At 34.4% G+C, this 24,129-nt stretch overlaps 2 protein-coding genes across 3 annotated transcripts; one reads left to right on the forward strand and one right to left on the reverse strand.

Moving 5' to 3' along the window:
* Positions 1–166: 166 nt before the first annotated feature.
* LOC140971127 (transcription factor MYB3R-5-like) lies at positions 167–7,594 on the reverse strand. Of its 2 annotated transcripts, none has more exons than XM_073433214.1 (9): positions 7,420–7,594; positions 6,812–7,008; positions 5,523–5,574; positions 5,324–5,381; positions 4,359–4,453; positions 4,145–4,248; positions 3,245–3,373; positions 1,300–2,372; positions 167–554 (listed from the first exon to the last, which is right to left on the reverse strand). In XM_073433214.1, the coding sequence occupies exons 2-9, from the start codon at positions 6,964–6,966 to the stop codon at positions 535–537; spliced, it is 1,686 nt and encodes a 561-aa protein (XP_073289315.1). In that variant the 5' UTR covers positions 6,967–7,008; positions 7,420–7,594; the 3' UTR covers positions 167–534. The 2 variants fall into 2 exon arrangements, with proteins under 2 accessions (XP_073289315.1, XP_073289316.1); XM_073433215.1 differs by having other exon boundaries at positions 6,812–7,004; positions 7,420–7,466.
* Positions 7,595–20,149: 12,555 nt separating this feature from the next.
* LOC140971129 (probable protein phosphatase 2C 4) lies at positions 20,150–22,723 on the forward strand. The gene is made up of 4 exons (XM_073433220.1): positions 20,150–21,677; positions 21,778–21,891; positions 21,980–22,244; positions 22,373–22,723. Exons 1-4 carry the CDS (start codon positions 20,307–20,309, stop codon positions 22,486–22,488), a joined length of 1,866 nt encoding a protein of 621 aa, XP_073289321.1. The 5' UTR covers positions 20,150–20,306; the 3' UTR covers positions 22,489–22,723.
* The last annotated feature ends 1,406 nt before the right edge of the window (positions 22,724–24,129 follow it).

The following is a 24,129-nucleotide window of genomic DNA, read 5'->3' on the forward strand; positions in this document are numbered from 1 at the left end:
ATTGCAATCCTTCCAATCTTTTGGCCACCATAGCACCCAAAGACTTGCTTTGATGTCGGTCATGCTATACACATTTGAGTTTCACCCGAAAGTTAATTTAGTTTTTCGAGTTAGTTTGGCCAAGGAAATCCGCTAAATTTATTTTCGACTTTAGGTTCGCTATGCAAATGCTGTAGTTCCGTTATAGGCATAATAAAATTACACTGCAACAAACAGAATCCAACAAGTGAAATCACATCCTTAAGAGAATACTGTTATATTCTACACTACGTCTACAAAGCCCTGAGATCATAAAGATGAACTGAACTTTCATTGTTAAAAATACCAGCCCATTTTATTTCAGTGTGCAACTGACCAAATCAATATCTTGTTGACAGGAGTGTAGAGGGAATTCTTACGAAACATCAGTAACTTAAACCTCTGATGGCCATGATGCAGACTTACTGTTTCGAAGATAATAGAAGTCCAAGCTGAGAGGAACATTTGTTCATCTGCAGCAACCTTATGCACTCTTACATTCTTCTAATCTTCACTTCAGAAGCAACATTCTTTATCTGAGAAACACAAACAAGCAGCGAAATGAAGTAAATAATTATAAATTAGACTCTGAACCTGGTTACCAAAACATTAGGAAATTGAGATTTAGAATAATTCACAGCAATCAGAACTGGCGAGAGAATCATTGGACATTTGCAATGAGCAGCACTCAATTCATTTATAAACAGCAGCATATAGAGGAACACATTCTAGGAAAAGGCTCTAGATGATTTGCATCATAAGAACTTTGAAAGAACACAAGTTCGAGGATTATGAAAATAATATAACCAATTCAAGAGGAAGCTCCACCTATCCTCAGGCACCAAGGGCGAGCCTCAAAGTTGAGGGGACACAAAACCAAGGGCACATATAAGATACAGCCGACACGAAGTCAGTATTTCTTTATTGGGGGGACAAACTAAAATTCTGAGACAATGGGAAAATTAAAATACAAATGGGATCACCCCATCTGGTTCCATAATGCCAACCGTACATATGTAGTAGCCTTGCTCTGGAATTGAAATTCATAAACTTCTTTTGGGATCACATTATATCGAGTACCTCATAGTGGTACTGCTCCAGTCATAAAGCATTTAACTAAACAAGAAAACATATACTTCCAAGAAATTGATAATCTAAAACGAACAGAAGTAAAGGTTGTGTATGCTGTATACAAGTGAAAAACACCATACTTTGAGGTTCATAAAAAGCATAACCAATCTTGCTGGAACTACAAATAAAAAAATAAATGAAATAAATTACCTCGTCTTTGACGTGTGTAGAACTTTGTAAAAGGAGGGATTAACTTGACCATCGAGTCTTCTGATTTTGTGTCATTGTCACAATAACCTTGCTCCATGCTCTCGGAAAATTTAAGCTGCTTCCCAACAGATTTAAGGACATAATTCCTTCTGAAACTTAACCTGTATGGTGGAGATGCATCAAACGACTTGATGCTGCTTAATCCTGAATCATCACAAATACTATCCGGCCCTAAACTACCGCTTTGCAAGCCTACTTTTTGAGAAATATCCATGTGATTATGATCACCATGAGGTAGAATTGCTTCTCTATGCTGTGTTTCGCTCTTTCTCTTTCTTAGTATGGATGGAGTATTTGGAAAACTTTTTGCCGCAAATTTCAGAATAGATTCAGGAGTTTGTAAAAATGATCTACCACCTATTACACTTGGGGGAGTAAGAAAAGTATTAGGTGGCATTTCTAAACTAACGTCTGAGTCAGACTGCATCAAGGAATTATTTTGAAAATTAGAATCTTGCTGGAGATAATTGCCCAAATACGGTGGCGCATAATATAGTGTTCCCTGTATTGGAAAATCATTAGGTGATGGTTCTCCAAGTGTCTGGCATCTGTCAACTTCACCATATGTTCCATGTCTCTCAATTTCAGATTCTACGTTTAATTGGATAGTATCTGCTTCTGATGGGTACACCTCACTTTTAGTGAGCTCAGAATTGGTAAACTTGCTCTGCCAATTAACAGTTGAGGCATCAGGATTCTTTGCAATAAACTTTGGATCGTCCTGCCGAACAACAGTTGAGGCAGTAAGATCAGGATTCTCTGTCGTTTTCCAATTATAATCCCTCGCATCTTCAACTTTATCAATATCTGTGGGTCCAGACGAAGCTAAGGCAGTTATTTCAAATCCTTTATCTGAAACAAAATGTTCTCCAACTAAAGTCGTTCTATCGATTTCCCTGGCACCATTTTGGGTGACATGTTTAGCAACTGGAGGAAGGTTCCCAGTGGCCAGATAGAAATCTAACTTCTTCTTCAGAGAGCTGTTCCAGTGATTCTTGATTGCATTATCAGTTCTGCAAATGAAAAATCCAGCCACTATATGCTTGAGAATATCAATCGTAAACAGTACCTGAACCCTTAGTTTTGTTTATGTAAAAAGATCATCTGGTAGACGACATGACCCACCAGGAGATGAAAAATACCATCTCAGATAGGCTTTATCCAGCCTACTCCAGGACCAACAGTGTTAGTTTCCTTTTTGGAATCACAAATCTCAGTTACATGATTATGGCTTTTCCTATTAACTTTTCGTGACTTGAATATCGAGCAGTAAAATTATGTAAGAGGTCTGTTTTTACACATGCACCCAATGGGCCAACGTCTGTTCATGGGAATAAATTTAAATAATATAATGGCTACAACTTTCTGCTGTTATAGCCAAGTAAAAGGTAATCACATACTGATTCAACCAATTAATCAGAACACCGACTTGCTATGCATGTTGAACATTACAAGAAGCGGAGGCAAGAAATCAGTAACGAAGCTCATAATGATGGTGGCACAAGTAAAATATACAAAAATCTACATGTTGGCATGACAAGCTACAAATAAAGAAAAGCCAATCAACCGAAACATTTGATAATCATAAAAGCTCATAGTGAATACTCCCAATACAAAAAACCTGCCTTTCTAAATTATGTTCATTTTCTGCATACATCATACTAACTTTCAAGACGAAAAATTGAAGAAAATGTTTTACATCAGCATAGTTTTTCTTTTTCGACAAAGTGGCATGGAAAATTTTAAAAGGCTGTGAATTTAACCATAAAAGTCAAAAGGTAAAATCAAGAACACACACTTGACAATACAGGCTACAATTAAGAGGGAAATCATATGAAATTTCAATCTTGCTCTTAAAAATATTACGATGGTGGAATGCTAATACCTTCCAGGTAGAAGTTTAGCTAATTCAGCCCATTTATTCCCATGAATTCGATGAGCATTAAGCAAAGAAATTTCCTCCTCCAAAGTCCAAGCCTCCTTCTTAATACGTGGATTCAAATGATTGTGCCACCTGAACATTGTCAAAGAAATGGGTTCACCTTTATCTAGTGAATACATAAGAAAATTTGGAAGTGCAGCACATTAACAAAATCAGAACCTCCAGAAATCGCTTGATCCACCAGATATTGCAACAAGTTTTTAAGCTGTACATAGTTAAATTTCCTAGGCTTCACTCCTCTATAATATCTTAAATTTAAAGGTAAGGAAAGTATTCAGTATTTTATTAAAGTCTCACTCTTGGTAATAAATCACCGGGTAAGTTTCACTGTCACTCATTTTTAAAATATCTTAACATGCTAGGCTTCAAAAAATGAAATCACCTGTACACGAAGGTTTGTGCAACTCACATGTTTTACAAGTTAAAGAGATGGAGCAAATTAATAGTAGCATAACCTGCTTCAAATGACTTAAATAACTTACCAGCTATATGGAACAAACACGAGGGTGTGAAAGCACAAAACCAACAACTGTATACAATTGGATGAACAGCTCACTTGTATCTAGATCAAAATGATAGGATCAAAAGCAGGCGATAGCTGAAACATGTAGACCAACCATACAGTTCCAAGAACAGGCCAACTGAGAGGAGGTATTTATATATTACAGCCAAAACTTATGAAAGGACATCTTTCGAGTCCTAAGTGCAGAGGCTTTGGCCTTGTTTTGGTCATTCAATAATAGAATTCACAACTTTTCAAATATTCAATTATGGTGAAAGGTGAATCGATCATCAGATATTCACATCAAAATATTATCCCATAGGTATCATTTGTAATGTTACCTCTCACGACACTGCTTTCCAATTCGACCAGGCAATGACTTTGCTATGACTGACCATTTTGTAGGTCCATATTTAGCTACCAGTTCTGTAATTTTCTCATCCTCCTGAAAGTAATATGAGCAGTACAATTTTTGAATCACAAACGTGTAAGATCATGATAGAACATTTCAACAGCAAAGCAATTAGTACCACGACAGAAATTTTAACTGCCGACCTCTTGAGTCCAGGGACCTTTAACAAGTTCTGGATTAAGAACTTTTTGCCATCGATGTAAGCACTGCACTTCTGATCTATTTGGAAAGAACTCGGCTGCACGAACATCAATGTGACAGGATGCATACATTGAGAAGTAATCCAGTGGTGTGGAAGCATATCAATCATAAGACACAACGTGAATGTACTTGAGTAAATTGTTGAACATCACTACATAATTACTAAAGATATTTACATATTACATCTCACCTCACCGGAGGCCACCTTTGATAAAGTATCTTGAGGATTGGATGGGTACATATCAAACTAATGTTTGTTTCTCTGGTTTCAAATATAGCCATTTTCTTCAACCAACATTTATAGATATAATGATTCAAAAAATTGTGACCAAAATTTATTATGGGCTCAAGGATGTTGGGCCTAGATAATCAGGACAACTCTTCTAATTCAGAAGAATATACTAGAAGAAGAAACTTGAGTAAGGGGAGAGAAAAACAAATATATGAGGCTAGAGTTGGTTATAGGAAAGGCATTCTAGCAGGTTGCTTGTTTGGTTAGCTTCGGGCTAGGGCAAGGTGAGAGAGTGACTTTCTTCTTGTATAATCATTTAATCCTTGGCTGGGTGTTTAAGTCCGATTAATTTTCTTATTTGATAAGTCTATTTTCGGCTCTATTCTTGTTATTCCTCGTTGTTTGATTTATGTGGTAGTATAAAAAGTACACATTAATAAGACTAAGTATTTAAGTAATACAAGATATGATAATTGGGAAATTAAACATATTCCTTGATTCCAACAAGCAATTTCATAAATGATTTTTCCATGACACCAACTTATAATAAGCAATTTATTGAAATACAACCAAATACTAAAATGGAATTACTAAATCAGAAATCCAATTGAAAATGCAAATAGAGATCAAAGTGCAAACTGCACCATAAAAGTGAGCAATTTTGAAAGATTATACCTATTTTCTTCCAACACTTCCCTCTGAAAGCTGTAACAGCTCTTTTTAGTGTATCATCCTGAAGAAAAATCTCCGATACATTTATTAATTGTAAGCACAGTAACATCAACTTGAAGGTTGTAAATTTTTAAACAAAAAGACATATATCGCTTCATGAACTTCTGCTGATTGTTTATCTCTAATAGAAACAAATTCTTACCTCCTCTCTAGTCCAACCTCCCTTTGCTCTTCTAATTGGACCAGTAGTTCTTCTGCAAAAGCAAACATGGGGCTTGAGTTTTAGGTTATCAAACCATGGTTTTAGGCTTTAAAATGCAAGACACCATACAAAGCATGCAATTTTCTATATAGTGTACTAAACTAACGAATAAAAGCTGTTGTCCCACACTTGATACCAGAGTATGACCAAAATCAGATACACGAGAAATAGGTTCTAGAATTGATGGTACACAATCTTAGTAAAGCTAAATTACCCTGTAAGATTTCACTCTGTATTCAATGCTGGAGAAGATTTTTAAAAATCAGATGCATGAGAAATAGGTTGTAGAATTGATGGTACACAATCTTAGTAAAGCTAAATTACCCTGTAAGATTTCACTCTGTATTCAATGCTGGAGAGGATTTTTATTGGTTAATAAATGTGTATCCTAAATAGACAGTTATCCAAGGTGATAATAGCATCTTATCATCGTGACCTCTTTTTTATTAAAATTTAATTCTGATATTTTATCAATCCTATGACACCATAAAAACTGTATATTTCTACGGGAGAGGATTCAGAAATTGCTTAAATCAGATTAAGGAGTTAAAGCTAACATCTTGAACATTCTTTCCAAAATGGGGGACTCTCAGTCTATTCACAAGAAAGCAAAGCATCGTAACCAAACTAACTTACGTGCTAAAGCTTTAGCTCAATGCGATATGTATAACCTTCCCGATATGCATAATTATGATCACATGCAAGAAAGTGATGATCGGCAGGAAAAACCCAATCCCAACCACACACCCCCACCCAAAAAAAAAAAGCTATTCTCTTAACATTCTTTCCAAAGTGTGGAACTCTCAGTCTATTTACGTAAGAAAGCAAAGCATCATAACAAAACTAACTTACATGCTAAAGATTTAGCTCAATGCGATATGTACAGCTTACCTGGTACGCATAATTATGATCACATGCAAGAAATGATGAGCGACGATTGGCAGGAAAAAACCCATTCCCAAACCCAAAAAAAGAGAATTATTCTTTCTTAACAACCACACTCCCTCATAGATGACCCGCATAAAACATATTGGAAGCATCAACAAATAAGCATTGGATAAAGAAGCACTGCAGTGATACAATAAAAAGGATAACGATAAAAGACCAAGGGATCACATTCAGAATCAGAAAACACACAAACTAAGAGTAACATTTCAATGACAATATGAAAGACATAAAACAAATACGTCACTAAAACACTATAATAGAACAAGTCATGACAGCAATACCTATGAGCTGACGAAATGCTGGTGGGACTTCTTACACTGGGTGACTTCACAGCAGTGTTGGCTGTGTTGCTACTGTTCTCAGAAACTGAAGATCTTGAAGCAGCTGTAGATTGCTTATTCTCAAGGCTAAATTCATCTGGTTTCTCCTCTGCCATTTAATCCCTCAAACTCATAGCCTCTCAAAATCCCCTAACTTCCTAAATTCAAAACACAATAAATTTTTAGCACTATCATAAACTAATCAAAACAGACAAAAACCTTAAGACTAAAACCAAAATTTCTCAAGCGTAAGCTAAATCCGGATCTCAAAAACCAAATAACAATCCACAAAAAAGCCTAAATCAGAAAAACTCACCAAAAAAAACAAAAACTAAGATAAACATATAAATGGGCACGTAGATTAATCAAAATTCTAAACTGGCGAAAGAGATGGTCAAAATGGATCAGATGGCAAGTCCAAGAAATTAGTTACAAATTCAAAGAAATTGAATTCAATTTCAGAATCTTAAAAGAACACGATAGCCAATATCTCGAACAGAAAATCAATCTCAGCGAATTCTTGAGCCCAAATAAAACAGAAAATCTAAGAATTTAGAGAGAGAAATTACCGAGCTGCGGAAGACCTTTGTCCGTTGAATATGAGCGAGAAATGGAGTAAAAATATTTATATAATCTTTTGTATGTAACGAATACTTACGAGGCAAAGGCTTCTTAACGGCGTCAATTAACGCCGTCGATTCCAGGCTATCAAACGGAAGTGTGACTGAGACGGTTGTTGACGTCTGTCCGTTGCCCTTAGGAATGAGTTTGAACCTCAAACGGCACATTTCTTTTAGTTAAGCCACTAGTTAATCTGCCAGGATTTATACAGGCCGTTGGATCAGAAATAGATGATCCAGATTCGATGGATTTAAAGAATATTGATTCTACGGTCACCCAGTCGGATGTAATAAAAATGTTGGGGGGGGAGGGGGGGGGGGGGGGGGGTGGGTTCACTTTGTACGACATTCGATCGGGCCGTGATTTGTGATTCTTCTCGGTGGGTAACGGAAGACCGTTGGATTATCATGAGTAAAGCTCTAACGGCTGGAATTAATGCAACTGTATAATCAATTTAGTTAATCATTTTGAGTAGATATGCAGCCCAGATTTTGATTTGAAAAATATAATTATTTGTTATTTGCTCCACATTATGAAAAAAATTGGTGTGTCTCTTTTGTAAATGTGAAAAAGATGAAAATATAACTTAAGAAAAATTAAATTGATCGTTGTCATAAGTTGATATGAACGTTAAAAACATCGAATTTAGAAGACATGACAATAAAATTCAAAGAACTATTCCTACACAAGATTTATATTTACAAAATCAAGAGTAGCCAAAATATACATAAATGAATGAAAAAAGTAAAATTTACTTGAAATAAAAACTAGAAACACTTATGTACTAAATGAAAAATGTCAATAAAAATCTAAAGAGATCTTGCAAATCAAACTATATTTATGAAGAATTTGTTGCCCATTTATCACGTGGTGACGGCGGGAAAAACAATTTTTAACTCATAAGAAGATGTTTGAATAAATTTATTTTATATAATTTATAAGCTCTTAGTTTTGAGATCTTATAAATTATAAGATCTTGTGTTAAAAATAAGTTTTTAAAATTTTTGAATTAAATTATTTTAAATAACTTAAAAATATTCATGTGTTTGATATTATAAGATTTTTTTTATCAATATAATTACCAAAAAAAGACATAAGGGGAGGATATATATGGAGATGATATATATATTTGAATGTTATAAAATTTATAGGTCCTTTTAAAATTATCATGTTATTATATTTTATTTTAGTTTAATCAAAATTTTGAATCAACATTATACCATTTATTAACTGAGATTATACCATGGTATAATGTCGAACTAATTGAATTCAATTCTTTCCATAAACAATTCCAATTTCGATTCGAGATTCAAAGAAAACTGTGGTTGGGACTAAACCAAAAGAGGAAATGAGCATCATGCAAATTATGTTAACTAAAAATGTTTTTTTTTTTATATATATAAAAAAAAACATTTGGGCTGGTCACATTAAAGTATATAGGTCCTGTTTTGAAGAAATATATTCGGAGAACGCCGTTATATTTAGGGTTGAAGCAAGATGTCTGCATCTTTTTCATCCTCCAACGATCGTGGCGCATATTTTTAAAAAATCAACAATTAATAAATTCTGTTAAAACAACATATAAATTAGATTAATGATAAATAAATAATACATGAATAAAAACGTTTTTTATAAAAATATTTGTATAACTATTCTATAAAAACGTTTTTATACTTGTCCAAACAACGCCGAAGTCATCAAGATTAATATATCAACACATAATTATTTTATAGTACTATTCACTTCGTTTCTGCAAAGAAAGATTTGTGTCTTTTCGCTCGGTTATGATTCTGTATGTTTCTTCTAGGAATTGGCTGTTGTGGGAACGCTGCTTTGCCACTTGTTGTCCGAGTTGCATGTTTCGCACTTGAATGCAGAGGATTTTGTGTTTTGAAATCTCAAACAAAACGTTATCATGAGTAAAGTTTTGTTACATATGTCTCATATCCAACATTAAAATTAATAAACAATAGCTTATAATAGTCACTTTTGACATGCAAGCAGAATTCTGATATTGATAGGGAAGATAGAATCAGTCAATCGCAGGACGATATCATCTTTACGATTATCTCGCGATTACGCACAGAGATGCTGTTAGGACAAGCGGAGTGTCGAGGAGACGGAGGCATGTTTACATCTCTATCAATGAAGTCAGATTCCTTTGCTATACGTACAAGCACAAATATTGTTTTTGTCATTCTACTCGTGTGGGGGGAAAGTTGAGCCAATTGCCATGGAAGTTTGCACAAGGAGTGGATACCTTTTTATAACTACATCAGTCTGTTTCTAAGATACTGTCCTTTGAATTGATTTGTTGTTTTTGCGAATGCATCTAGCTCGAACAGTTATAAGAAATGGATGAATTCTTTTGGTACAATGGGAGTGGAACAACCTACCCTTGGATTTAGTGCCGTGACAATCTGATTGCGGTGAACCGTCCTGATTTTTCTACTGCTTTTCTTCCTGAAGCGTTCGTCGGTGAAACATCTACGGCTGCACGGCGGTTCTTTTCGGACACCAAACAAAAATGCTCTCAAAGTTCTTGAATTGATGATGTTGCTTTAACTTCTCAAGCTGTAGAGTATATTTTATTGAATTGTTCGAGCCTCCAAGTTTTGAATTTAAGATGTTGTGTGCTCCCCTCCGAATTGCGAATTCATGGTCCCGATCTCCAGTTGAAGAGTCTGATGAAAATTCAGTGTAAATATGTCACCAAGATAGACTTGTCTGCTATCAATCTATGCACCTTTGAAATAATTTATAAGTTCGGGATACCGAGATTGTACTTTTCTCACGTACAGTTGCTACAAAATTTAGTTATCGAGTATTCTTGCGGCCTTAATAACTCCTTCCATATTTGAAGCAACATTTGCCCAAGATCTTCCTCATCTTGAATGCTTGGTTTTTAAAAACAATGCCTTGTTTCATGATCGCATGAGAAATCTTTTTTCCCCATTTATCCTTTTTTACGATGGACCCGCAATGGTCCCTTTTCTATTCGAAATGGATAAACAACCCCTGAACTAAAACAATAGAATGCAAATCACACTAGCCAAGCAAACCTCACTGAGAAAAATCATATACGACAAGCTCGCACAAGAAAATTTAATAGAGAGAATCAAACTTATGACCATTAATAAAAAGTTCACATAGACACCTGAGTGACACCATTTATCTGTTCTTTACTTTCGTTTATAGAGGTTAAAAAATACTTCATTTAGTTTTTGCGCATGTCTGAGGGAGGGAAAATGGATCGAGTCCGGCAACGAATTCGATCTACTAGTCCATTTCGCTGTCCTGTATGCACGTCCCCCTTCTACACAAGTTCCATATATCAATGGTATTCATCACAGCTCCATGCACCAAGATAGATACTGTGTTTTGCTTTATAAATATTTTTTTGTTGTATCTTGTCCATGTATGTTAGCATGTAGCTGTCACCATCGACATTCAATCTAAAGTCAGCAGGGGAAAGGGTACTGGTCAGGCGTGACACTCGATTGAGACAAGTGGAGTTTCATGGATTGAGAGACGGAGAGCGAGTACAATTTTATTTTGTACATCCTTCAAACCGTTGCCTTTGGTTATCTCCCGGTGTACTAATACATCCCACACAGACGTCTTAGCCCATGGACCGGCGAGAAGAGACCAGATTATCGTGTTTTGATCAAGTCATTTGAAATCTAATAATTATTATTTCAAAAAACAAACAAATATATATGAATGCAACACGTGACGAGTAGATTTCTTGTGTTATAGTTTCACATATCTATATCCGTGAGACGCATCGAATCAGTTCATATTTGTAGTGAAAATTAATATTTTTATCATAAAAATAAATATTTTTCACTCAAATCAGCATATATTATACAATATTTTTTCATAACATAACTAAACATGATTAACATATTGAATCAATCTGGAACCGATCCGAATACGGTCTTGTTTAATCAGGTTCAATCCGGAACCAATATAATTGGTTTCACGTTGAATCGAATTCACATAATAGTGAATCAGATTGGGTTGCTTCAAAATGTATTTGGAACCATTTTAATCGAGTCCGTTTGAATCTTATACCAGAACTAGTTGAGGATATGTTTCATACAACTATATTAGACAGGATGTACATTATATATATAGATAAATTAATGATTGACCTATGATTTATATCTAATATCTTCATATATAAACATGCACAGCCCCAAGCCCTAACGAAGGACCTTTAATCTCTTGGCAAGTTACAAGCCCAATTAGAAACTAAGATTTTTTTTGTTTTGTTGAGCAATTAGTAACTACGAATTGAAGCCCACAAAAGGACCATTGAGAAAAAAGGCCGAAGGAAAAAGAAGAGAACGATGAGGTGGATCACTTACATTTCACACTTCATATTTCTACACTCTTGAAATATGAGCATATGAAAGTAATCGTTTCTTTTTTCACTCTAAAATATTTATCCATATATCTAAAAACCGGACCAGACCGGCGATTAAACTGGTAAATCGGATTCATATATAATTTTGTTATTGTGGACTCTTTCAAAAAATAAAAAAGAATTTGTTTTATCAATAAATTCTTATTTATTTATATTTTTATTTATTTAATATAATAAATTATGCTTAAATTTTCATATTCATAATCATAGAAAATATATCTTACTAAATTTTACAAAATTATATCTTACTAAATTTTCATATTTACAAAATAAATTTGAAACTTTCCTATTCCAACTTAATGAAACAAATAATATTTGCGAAAAAATTATCAAATTTTTTAATGTATAATAATAGATTAAAAATATAAATAAAAAATATATCTAAGAATATTTAAATTTCCACCCACACGAGCTGTTGAGCATTTAATCTAGCAAATTTTTAATTTATGGTCGGTGGATTTTGAGTTTTTGCATGAGATGTGGCAAGATGAATTATCGAATTAAACACGAGTTTTTGAAAATTGAAAAACTGCATGCTGGCAGTCTCTTTATCCAATCATTTATTATTTTTCTTGGTCAAACGAGCAATATTTTGAATTTTCTATGGATTAATAATAATAAAAAGAATCTGACTTTATGCAGTATAATGAATACATGTAAGAAAACTCCTCCCCGACATGTCTAATGCTGCCTACTCTCAATTTTTTTAGACAAGAAAGTTGATACGATTAGATTTGCATTTCTAATATTTTTTTTTTTATGGTTCATCGATAATATTGTACTCAAAATCTTTTTTTTCAATTCTGAAATATTATTTTGGCAGGTTTTTTTCCGGATGTTTTAATTCATTGTTTTAGTGAGAAAGACACAAATATCAAAAAACAATATAGAATCCTTTTTTTAGCACTTAACCAATGAGTTACGTTGTTAAAAAATATTTAGCAGTTAACATATTCTAGCCAACCGAAAAGATCTTCTGATCAATTCAGAGATAATTTGGAATCATTAGTAATAATGATTGAGAATATCACAAATTAATCAAACAAAAAGAAATTCAACTACGAAATGAAATATCAAAATTTTTTTTTCCAAACAGAAGAAATGGAGAATAGAGATACAATTATCAAAATAATTTTCTAAATATTTCTCAATGTCACGGCTAGGCATGCTTAACGGACCGGTTCGACCCCGAACCGACCCGGAACCGGTCCGTTAAGGTCGAAATCGGATCCGGTATGGAAGAACCGGACCCGAAACCATGTACAATCCGTTTTGGTTTGTGGGTTGAACCGGTTCAGCTTTTTCTGAACCGGTTCAACCGGTTTCGGGTCCGTATCCTGAATCGACCCGGAACCGGACCCGAAACCCATAATCCGATTTTTTTAAAATAAAAAATAAAAAAAAGACCTTTGGGCCAAAGGCTGCATTTGCTGCAGCCGACATTTCAGTAGCCGTTCAACGGCTACTGAAATGTGCATTTTTTTTTCAAGGGGCAAATTGCAAATATTATTTTTTTAACCTCCAAAATCACCTATAAATACAAGTCATTTTTTATATTTCACATATCAATTTTCTCTCAACTTCTCATTTCTCTACAATTAATATATTCTTTGCTATAATTTCTCCAAATATATTCAATAATTGTGTTATAATTTTATCTATAATCAGTATTACTTTTATTGTTATTTATTTATTATTTCTCAATTTACTCATATAAATAATTCGAATTTCAATGGCATCATCTTCAAACCGTCGTGGTGGTGGCGGCGAATACGCTCCCGACTTTGGTGAACATTTTGGCTACATCCCCGACTTTGATGAAGTCGAACCTGGCCACGATGATGAAGAAGCCATGGAACTCCCCAATAAAGATGTAGGGACGCCATCGTCTACTCGAGCAAGCAACTCAATGTCAACGAGCACGACGACAGCCCGTGCAAAGCAAAGCAAAGTTTGAGATCACTTTGATATTGAACAACAATGTACGAATAACTCTTTTGCCGTTTGTAAAATTTGCAAAACGAGGTATTCTTACAAAACGGGTGGTGGTTCCGGTGGTACCAGTACTTTCAAAAAACATTTAGTTAAGGTACATAAACTTGACCCTGATACGCTACAACCATTCGGTAGGGAACCAACACAACAACAAATTAATCTTTCAAGTGATAAAGCTTTCACAATTACAAAAAAAAAGGTTCTGGTATAGCTTTATGTAATCACAATTATTTGCAATCAAAATATTAAATAAAAAATTGTCCTTTAATATTACCAATTTTAATTATATAGTAAAATATGATAAATTAGAGTTCGGAACCGGTTTGACCCGAACCGGAACCGGTTTATTAGATGTCGAACCGGTCTTGGATTTGGATTGGTTCCAAGTATTTCAACTTGGAACCAGAACCGGTTCCTAACCGGTTCAGATCGGTTCCGAACTCACCGGACCTAGAACCTGAAGGAACCGGTCCGAAACCGGTCCGGTGGAACCGATAAGCATGCCTAGTCACGACTATTCACAGAACGTGAGAAACAAGCGATATAACGAGGTATGATCCCTTCAAAATATTTGGATCCTCCCATATGTATATATATGATCGATGGGTTATGGATATATTAGTATGTATTTAATGTCATCATGTAAAATGGAAAATACTCGCATGTCTTGATCATATACATTAAACTCAAATAACCAGAGACTTTATCATATCATTACTTCAAGTTATTCAAGAAAGTTTGATTTTAAATCATGTAAAGAACAAGACGAGTTTGTTGTATTCTGAAGACTATTAAGATATATTTTTTTAAAAAAAACATTACTTTTTAATTCAATGCATTTCGCAAGTCTCAATCTATTATCTAACCAATTATACACCTTGTTGCAGGGCTTCATCAATTATTAGCTACCTCAGTGCCATTTTTCATGTCACGATCCACTAAATACTATGTCCCAAACTATTCTGAAAACCATATATTTTATATTTCAGTCTCGTGGTCATTTGATTTTTTTTTTTGGGGAAAATTTCTTTGTAAGTTCGGTATATTTGTCTCTTTGTAATTTTGTTAATTTATATTGTCAAATTTGAAATTTTAGTTTTAGACTTTTTTTTGTTTACAATTATAGTCATTTTTTCGATTTAACGCTAATATGACACCATTGTAACACTGATATGGAGTTGACGTGTATAATGTCAAATCAACATTCCTGGTTAAAAAGGACTCATATTGCCAACAATCGAAAAATACATAGCTAAGATTGAAATTTTATAACATAACAAACCAAAATCGCAAATTAAAAAATTTCTTTTCTTTTTTAACCTCTTGTTATTTATCATTTTTACTACACCAATTTTATCCAAACCTTTTACAAACCTAATCTTATAAAAAGATGATGAAAGCTTATAAGAAGGCTGAGATAAGGTTGGTAATTAGTCAATGAGTTGTCTCTTGAAAATTATTCATGTCAATTTTAAAAATTAAAAGCTCGCCTTTTATATTTGCTATCAAAGTTCAGGGTCGTGTCCCCAATTAAATAAGAGATCACAAACAAATAATTGTCCTAAAATTTTTCCTAGTTCCCAGCTATTAAATTAATAAATTTAGAAAACAAGCTAAAAAGTCAAACAGCATGAAGGGTCAAGCCACCCCCGAAATTGCCTAATACCACGGGTGTTATTAGTTTATTCACTTGGTCGCTCCATCGTTTCATACCTACATATAATATCAATTTTTAGTTTCTTAACTGATACCCCTGTAAGAGCCCGGGTCATCCAGATGGATTCCCAAATCAGGGTCAATCTGCAGGATGGATTCTTCTGAAGCCGGTCAGGTGCAAGCCCGGGCTCTACTCCCCGGGCAACCAGACGCCCGGGCTCTTATATAAGCCCCCGGTAGGCATTTTAACCGGGCCACCTCGATATGAGCACTGCACTCGAGTACACTAACAGAATTGGATGTGGACGACCGTTCCATCTCTGACACTAATCCAAGTGGTTGACAAAGTCAGACAGGCGGGATGTGACTAGTGTGTGATTTGACATGTCAGAATATAGCCGCCCTACTATAATTAGTAGGTAGCACGCAGAACGAGGTCATCATTACTTCCCATACTATAAATACCAGGTTTCATCTTCACATTTATAATTCATTCATACACACCAATATCACACAGTCATCACTTGACTACATTGGTTTTATCGCTTGAGTACCCTGCTGACTTAAGCATCGGAGTGGCCACGCCGGACACCCCTCCGGCGCCCATTCACGAGTTCCTTTCATTGTTTGCAGGTGCTATTGAAGCCATTATCTTCACTCAAATTCCCCAAAAACTATAAATTATTGATTTGACCCGTTGGAGCTCGTTACCCGGCTCATCCATTTCAACGAAGTCACATCATTAACATTTCCGTACTCCTATATTATATCCACACTCGATATAACGGGAAATTGTGTTTTCGTTATCTATGCTTGTCTTTCTATAATTTTGGTTTATTACCGAGTTAATATAGCGGAATTTTTTTTCTTGATCTCGATCTATGTCCAACTTTGCGTGCTTTTGGTCCGCTATGTTGTCGAAATTAAGTTTACTCTTGCAATCTTTCGGCTTTTGGCAATTTAGGTGTTTTGTTTGCAATTTTAACCAATATTGGTACCTCAGGTAATTAAACCGCGATGCGGCCTTTGATAAACCTATGGATAGATTTAATAAATCTATGTATTGTTAATTCCATGCACTACAACAAAAATGGCTTTTCGCAGCGCACAAATTCGTTTTCCGCAGCGCACATTGCACGCTGCAAAGATCAAAGCTGTTGAAAGTTCAAGATTATCCGCGGCGTACATGTGCGCGCTGTTAATCTTATTATCCGCGACGTGCACATGCACGCCGTTAATACTATTATCCGCAGCGTGCAATGTACGCCGTTAATAATCAGTGCAAAATCTAATTTTAGCGACGGTTTTAAAATTGCCGTCGCTAATAAACCGTCGCTAAATTTATAGGCGACAGTTTTTAAACGGTTGCTAAGTTTAGTGACGGTTTTAAAACTGTCTATACATTTAGCGACGGGATTTCATAATCCGTCGCTAATCTTTTCGTTAAAATAAAAAAAAAATTACTTTTATAATTTAATAAAATTTTTAAAAAAACTTACAATCTAATAACAATACTCGTGATTTTTAATAATATTTACAAAGTAAGTAAAAATCGAAACGAAAAAGTACACTAAATCGAAATTAAAATCTTAAAATCGTGACAAAAATTCTGAGTGTTGTGAAGAAATGGGAAGGAAATGCGGATATTTATAGACTATTAGCGACGTTTGTATTTAAACCGTAGTAGCGACGGTTTTATAATAAACTGTCGCCGATGTAAAAATTTGCGACGGGTATAAGAAAACTGTCGCTAAATATAGCGACGATTAATGCTTAATTGTCGCTAACTTTGACGACGGTTATTTTAAACCGTTGCTAGTTTTAAATCGGCGACGGTTAAATAAACCGTCGCTAAATGATGGCGCACCCATTTTCCACGGCGTGCTTATATATGCACGACATTAAAAAAAAATTATTTACTATTAACAGCGCAAATAAACATGCACGCCGTTAATAATATTATTCACAGCGTGCATTTATTGTGCGCTGCGAAAATTGCATAAGTTATTAACAGATCACATATCCGCAGCGTGCTTTTAATGCACGATGTTAATACTGTCAAGTGCAATAATATTAACAGCGCACATATGGATGCACGCCGTTAAAAGTAATATTCGCAGCGTGCTTTTAATGTACGCTATTGATGGTGTGCTACGGAAAATCATTTTTCTTGTAGTGATGTATAAAAGTAATAGTATTTTAAATCCATATACATTTCTAATTTGCACTCATATTTGTGGTTTGCCTACTTATATTGCAACTTTCAGATATTGATGTTTGTGATTTGAAAACATAGATTTAAAAGATTTTTTATTTTAAAACAAATTTCCTAGGGATAACAAACGGAATTTACGAACTTATCTACGTTAGTGTTGTTTCTATGAAATATTAAATAAGATATATTTCGTGTATTATTTATCATATTTTAATTCGCATAGAATAAATCTTCAGCAATATAATATATAAGCTTTAAAAAGATACTAAAAAAGAAAGAAGAAGTTTGGATATCTTCAAATTAACAAGGATCTTAGATAATTCTTTTAGAATTTATTCCTCCCAAAAGTAAAAGAATAAAAACGAGGGAAGCAACAAAAGAAGGCATCGTCCCAAGTATTGAAACACCTGGTCCTAATTTAAATATATTGTATATGTAGAGAGCACGACGAAAAAAAAAAAACTTATGCTATCCTGTATCGGGTGAATTTTACTCAGAAATTTGGATTATGTGTGACTTTCGTATTTTATGCGAACTCTTCGGCTTATATTTCAGGAATCTAAATACTTCAAACTGGGTGAATTTACTCAGTGCAGCAAAAACTTGATCAAAATTGTTTTATTCTAATGCTCAAATTTTATACTATAGTTTAAGTTATTTATTATCGTCAGAATTTTGTGGATTCTGAAAATGTTGGAGGGCATTCATTTTGTTGACGTTAATTCCCTCTAAACGCATATTTGACTTTGAAAAGTCTTTAGTAGGTAATTAATATTGCACTAGACAACAAAATTAAACCACACAAAAATGGGTGTATCTCTATCATATCGAGACAAATATATTCTGTATAATATATATTATTAGACATATATGAGCATGTAATGTCAACTTCATTGGGTACATATTACACAAATATGTAACCGTTTACGACGAGATATGTATCTTGTGAGATCATTTCACGTATTTATACTTGTGAGATTAGTTGACATGATCTATATTTGGATTGAAAAATAATACTTCAGTCATAAAAATTAATATTTTTTTCACAGATCAGATCAAATACGAGATTTGTCTTAAAAATTCATCTGTGAGACGATCTTACAGAAGTTTTTTCTTGTTATGATAAACATAGTTTTTTCCCTTTCAGCGTGACATATTAAATCAAGGGTGTACATTAATCGGGTATGGATGATTTTACGAACAAAACTTTTATTTCAATTAAAAGTTTTTCCTAAAACTGAAATTTGATAAAAAGTAAATAAAACTCAATAGACTTAATTTTGATAATTTAAAAGACCAAAATCTGGATGAAACCAATATACATATATTTTAACTTTCTAAGAAAATGATCATTAAATGGAGCATTTGATCTTGATATTCTTAGATAATGATTATGTCTAATAAATATTTCCAAAAAACTCTTACATACAATATTACTACGAAGATAGACTCGAATAGCCCCTTATTCGTTATATATATATATATATATATATATATATATATTCGTTTTATATATTCGTTTTAAGTATCAATCTGTAAAAAATTTCAAACTTTACTCGATAACGAGACAACTGGATATATTTAAAGAAAAAATGAGTATAATGATGTACATGATATCTAAACACTATGAATGACAGAAAAAATAATGTAGATTTGAAATGAAAGAGCATTTGGGCATTATTATGGCATCCGAATCACGATTCCACCTTGCAAGTGGAGCCTTTTGACTTTTCACTTCCAATGACCTTACATTTTGTTTTATTAAATCTATTTCTTTTTCGAATTATATATAGTTTTTTTATATAATCAAATTAAATATTCCCCAACTATTTAAATTCTATATTCCTATTCCTTCAACCCCACCCACTCCATAATACAAATGTTTTTAGGAAACTTTATTATATTCTCCGTCACGAAATGATTAAATATCCATTTATTACATTTAACTTTTTGAAACATGTTGATTTTTACTATGATTATTATCAGTAGTGTATGCTAATTCTAATGTTTGTGCAATATTTTTTAGTATTTTACTAATATATTTTTGAACAAACGAGGGATAATTACAAAAGATATTTCGTATTTAGTCATATAAATCATCAAATTTTTTTTATTTTTTTCCTCTAAATGTTGGAAGTGACCCAGAACACCATTCATCACTCCATAAAAAAGATTAGAAGTATAAAAAAAATTATATTAAGATCAAAATTTAATAATTACCATGCCAATAATAATAACTGATTTCCAAAAGGACTTATTTAATTTTCCATTTAAATATGGGGTTTGGGGAATATTATGCTCTAAAGTCAACTCCCTCGCCGAACAAAAACCAAATGCAATTTTTATTGTAGTATATATATTAATATAACAAAAAATAAATGTATTGAATCTCAACTCTTTCCCAAAGTCAACTCTCTTCTCTCTTCGAACTGAATCACTGAGTTTTATGATCATTCAAGTTTCAGCCATTCTTTCGACGCCAACCCTTTTAAACTCTTGCTTTCTTTTTTCCTCCACCACAAAAAGAGAAAAAGAAAATGGGAAATAAAATAGGAAAATTCAGCCGCTGCTTCGCCGGAGAAGCAGGTGAGATTTCCCGGCGGCGGAACGACACGGAAGTGAGCTTATCCGATCCTCTGGACGAGGGGTTGGGCCATTCTTTTTTCTACATACGGCCGGATTCTATCAAAAAGACCCAATCTTTGGATGACTCTTCCGCCGCCGCCCAGCCGGCGTTTCCCACCATCTCCGGCGCCGCCATCTCCGCCAACACCTCCACGCCTCTGTCAACTGACCCTTTTGCGTACAACTGCTCCACGTCACTGGACAAGGCCTCGGTTTTTGAGAGCTCGGATTTTTTCTCCTCCACCCCCCTCCAACCGATACCCCGGAATTCTACCCACGCTGTCAAGTCCGGCCCGATTGCACGGCACTCAATCTCCGGATCAGGTCCCATGGACCGTGGGTTCATGTCCGGCCCGATCGAACGGAGCTTCATATCCGGACCGTTGGAGAACCATCTGGACCCGATTCAGCCTAAACCGAGGAAAGGGGCTTTGGTTAAGAGTTTGAAGAAGGTTCTGTCTGATTCTTCATGGTGGTATTCTAAGGATTCGAGCTGTAATGAAAATGAGAGTAGCAACGTTGTTGTCAGTGTCAGTAACAGTGGAAACAGCAGCACAATAACTAGTCATAATTTGAGTAGCGAAATGAGCTTGATCGATGAAAGTGATGATATTGGAAATGAATCTTTCGAAAGCCAAAATGTGCAGTGGGCACAAGGGAAGGCTGGTGAAGATAGAGTTCATGTTGTTATATCCGAGGAACATGGATGGGTATTCGTGGGGATTTATGATGGATTCAACGGCCCTGATGCAACCGATTTTCTGTTAAACAATCTGTATTCGAATGTGTATAAAGAGCTCAAGGGGTTGCTGTGGTGTGAGAAGTCCGAATCTTGCGAAAATAGGCTTAATAATTCCGCGTTTATGTCGAAAAGTTTGGACAGCAAGGAAAGAGAGGAGCTTGACAGGAAGCTGAGGGAGAAACTGAGCAATTTAGGGCCTGATGGAGTTGCTGGTGAAACTGTTAATCATTTGGGAGTAATAAAAGCGTTGTCCGAGGCGTTGAGGAAAACGGAGGCGTTGTATTTGGAGTTAGTGGATTCGCTGTTAGACGAGAATCCTGAGTTGGCTTTGATGGGATCTTGTGTTTTGGCAATGGTGATGAAGGGTGATGATATTTATTTGATGAATGTTGGGGATAGTCGGGCGGTTCTGGCTCAAAAATCAGAGAGCTATAATCAGAGAAAGGATCATGAAGAATCCCTTTACGGGTACGAATACGAAAATGTGCACAATTTGAGTGCTCGTCAGTTGACAATGGATCATAGCACATCTGTTAAAGAGGTAAGGATTTCCTATACCCTTGGAGATCAAATGTTGTATTAAATTTAAGTCCCTGTGTATCTGTGTACACTAAAATGTTCTGTATCGTTCATGATAACAGGAATTGAGGAGGATTCGGAATGCACATATGGATGATCCTTTTGCAATATTGAATTATCGGGTGAAGGGTTCTTTAAAGGTCACGCGAGCTTTTGGAGCCGGCTTTCTCAAGCAGGTAAACCGGTTTCTCTGCACAAAATACAGACAGTGACAAGCTCTTAGATAAATGTTTTTCACTTGTTGATGTCTTGCTTATATCCCAGCCCAAATGGAACAGTGCACTTCTAGAGATGTTTCGAATCGACTATGTTGGATCGTCGCCGTACATCACTTGTTCTCCATCTCTCAGCCACCACAGCTTAGATCCCAAGGACAAGTTCTTGATCTTGTCTTCAGATGGGCTTTACCAATACTTCACAAATCAAGAGGCTGTTTCTGAAGTTGAAGAGTTTATATCCACGTTTCCTGAGGGCGATCCCGCTCAACACCTCGTCGAAGAAGTGATTTTTCGCGCTGCCAAGAAAGCCGGTATGATTCAATACTCCATCATGATGCAGTCATTTGCATTTAGACTAATATCACTCTAGTTTCGCATCGCTCGAGCTCAATTCGACTTAAATTCAATTCTAAATGATATTGAATAATTTATTTTGCAGGTATTGGATTTCATGAGTTACTAGATATCCCACAAGGGGACAGGCGAAGATACCATGATGATGTCTCGATTATCATTATTTCTTTCGAAGGAAGGATATGGCGCTCGTCCGTCTAAAATTTTGGGTTACAGTAAGACTATAAAAATGGGACATTTTCTTGAATGATACCATTTTATTATAAGGTTGTTTATTATATTATATTCTATATATATAAAACTGAAGGGGGGGAGGAATGTAAATGTGGCGTTTGGCCCCAAAGTTTTACGATTCTTTGTAAATTATTTCATATGTTACTTGTAAGCCTACCGGTTCCTTCCATTTTTAGTCGATGAGCGAGCTATTTATGTGAAAACTTCCCATCATAAATTTTTTTCCCGAAATAAGTTGCTCCCTAAAATGCCTGTTATTTCACTCATCTCCTTTAAAATTTACTTAATTTATTTGCAATTTGGCGATAGGGGAGCAATCAACGAGATCCATACAACAAAAATATTTGGTGCGCTCTCATACTTTAAATGGGGATTCCATACCATATCCAGTTGCACTGAATAAACATCATTAGGTGCATCATAAAATTTGTCTTTCATCAGTCTTTCCTAGAAAAAAAAATTAATTAACTATATTTCTATATCATATTTGCTCCAATGAACTTGTCAAATTTACTAATTACTTTATAAATTTTAAGGAAATTGGTTTTTTTAAATATTATCATACTACAATATTATATTTTAAATAATTATAAAAGTGATCCTTAATACCGAGCGTCTGTCGTTTTTCGAAAAATTATAGTTGGTAATAACGGTGCAAGTAAAATCATTTAAACCGTACAACAACTCAATTGTCATGTTTCGATTGCTCTATTCAGAAAGACAATTATTGCACACAACGATCTTCTTTTCAATAATTACACTTATTGCAATCAATGATAATCGAATCCCTGACATTGGTTTTGATATCAATTACAGGACCGAACACTTGTTGTTTTACAAAAAATTATAGCTGGTGATAATTGTGCTGCTCAAATATTTTAAATCGTACAACAACTAAAGCGGCACATTACGATTGGGTTACTGTCTTTATTGCTCCCAACATAATAAATTAATTGTAACAAGTTGACATTTAAATTATACATCGTGTGGATGGTCAAAATTATCATTAGCACTTGGTTGAATGAAAGCCTAGCTAGCCACTCCACTAATTACAAGCTATGATAATGGACACAATATGAATCAAAGTCTTACTTGCCTATATTGAATTATCTCATTTTTCTTGCCAGATAGATTCAATTTGATTAAATTTACTATAAATAATTTATAATTTTTTATATTGTATAAAATATTTGAGGAGTATCTTTATTTTCATATTTTAAAAAATCTATATATTTATGTGAAAATAATATAAATAAATATTTTTTTACATATTTTTAGACACGTTGAATTTTTTTAACAAAATAAAATATTTTCTAAAAGTGAGAATATGATGTATCTCTCTCGCCGTTAGATGGATTACAAATCTTGATACCATGAAATCATTCGAAACCGGAATTACAAAATTAATTTTTCAAGGAGTAGGTCTTTCGTAAGATGGTCTCACGGATCTTTATTCATGAAACATATCAATANTACCATGAAATCATTCGAAACCGGAATTACAAAATTAATTTTTCAAAAAGTATGTCTTTCGTAAGACGGTCTCACGGATCTTCATTCATGAAACATATCAATCATGTCCATATTTACAATAAAAATTAATATATT

This window comes from Primulina huaijiensis, chromosome 2 (genome assembly GCF_012295235.1).
Source record: "Primulina huaijiensis isolate GDHJ02 chromosome 2, ASM1229523v2, whole genome shotgun sequence".
Taxonomy (NCBI): domain Eukaryota; kingdom Viridiplantae; phylum Streptophyta; class Magnoliopsida; order Lamiales; family Gesneriaceae; genus Primulina; species Primulina huaijiensis.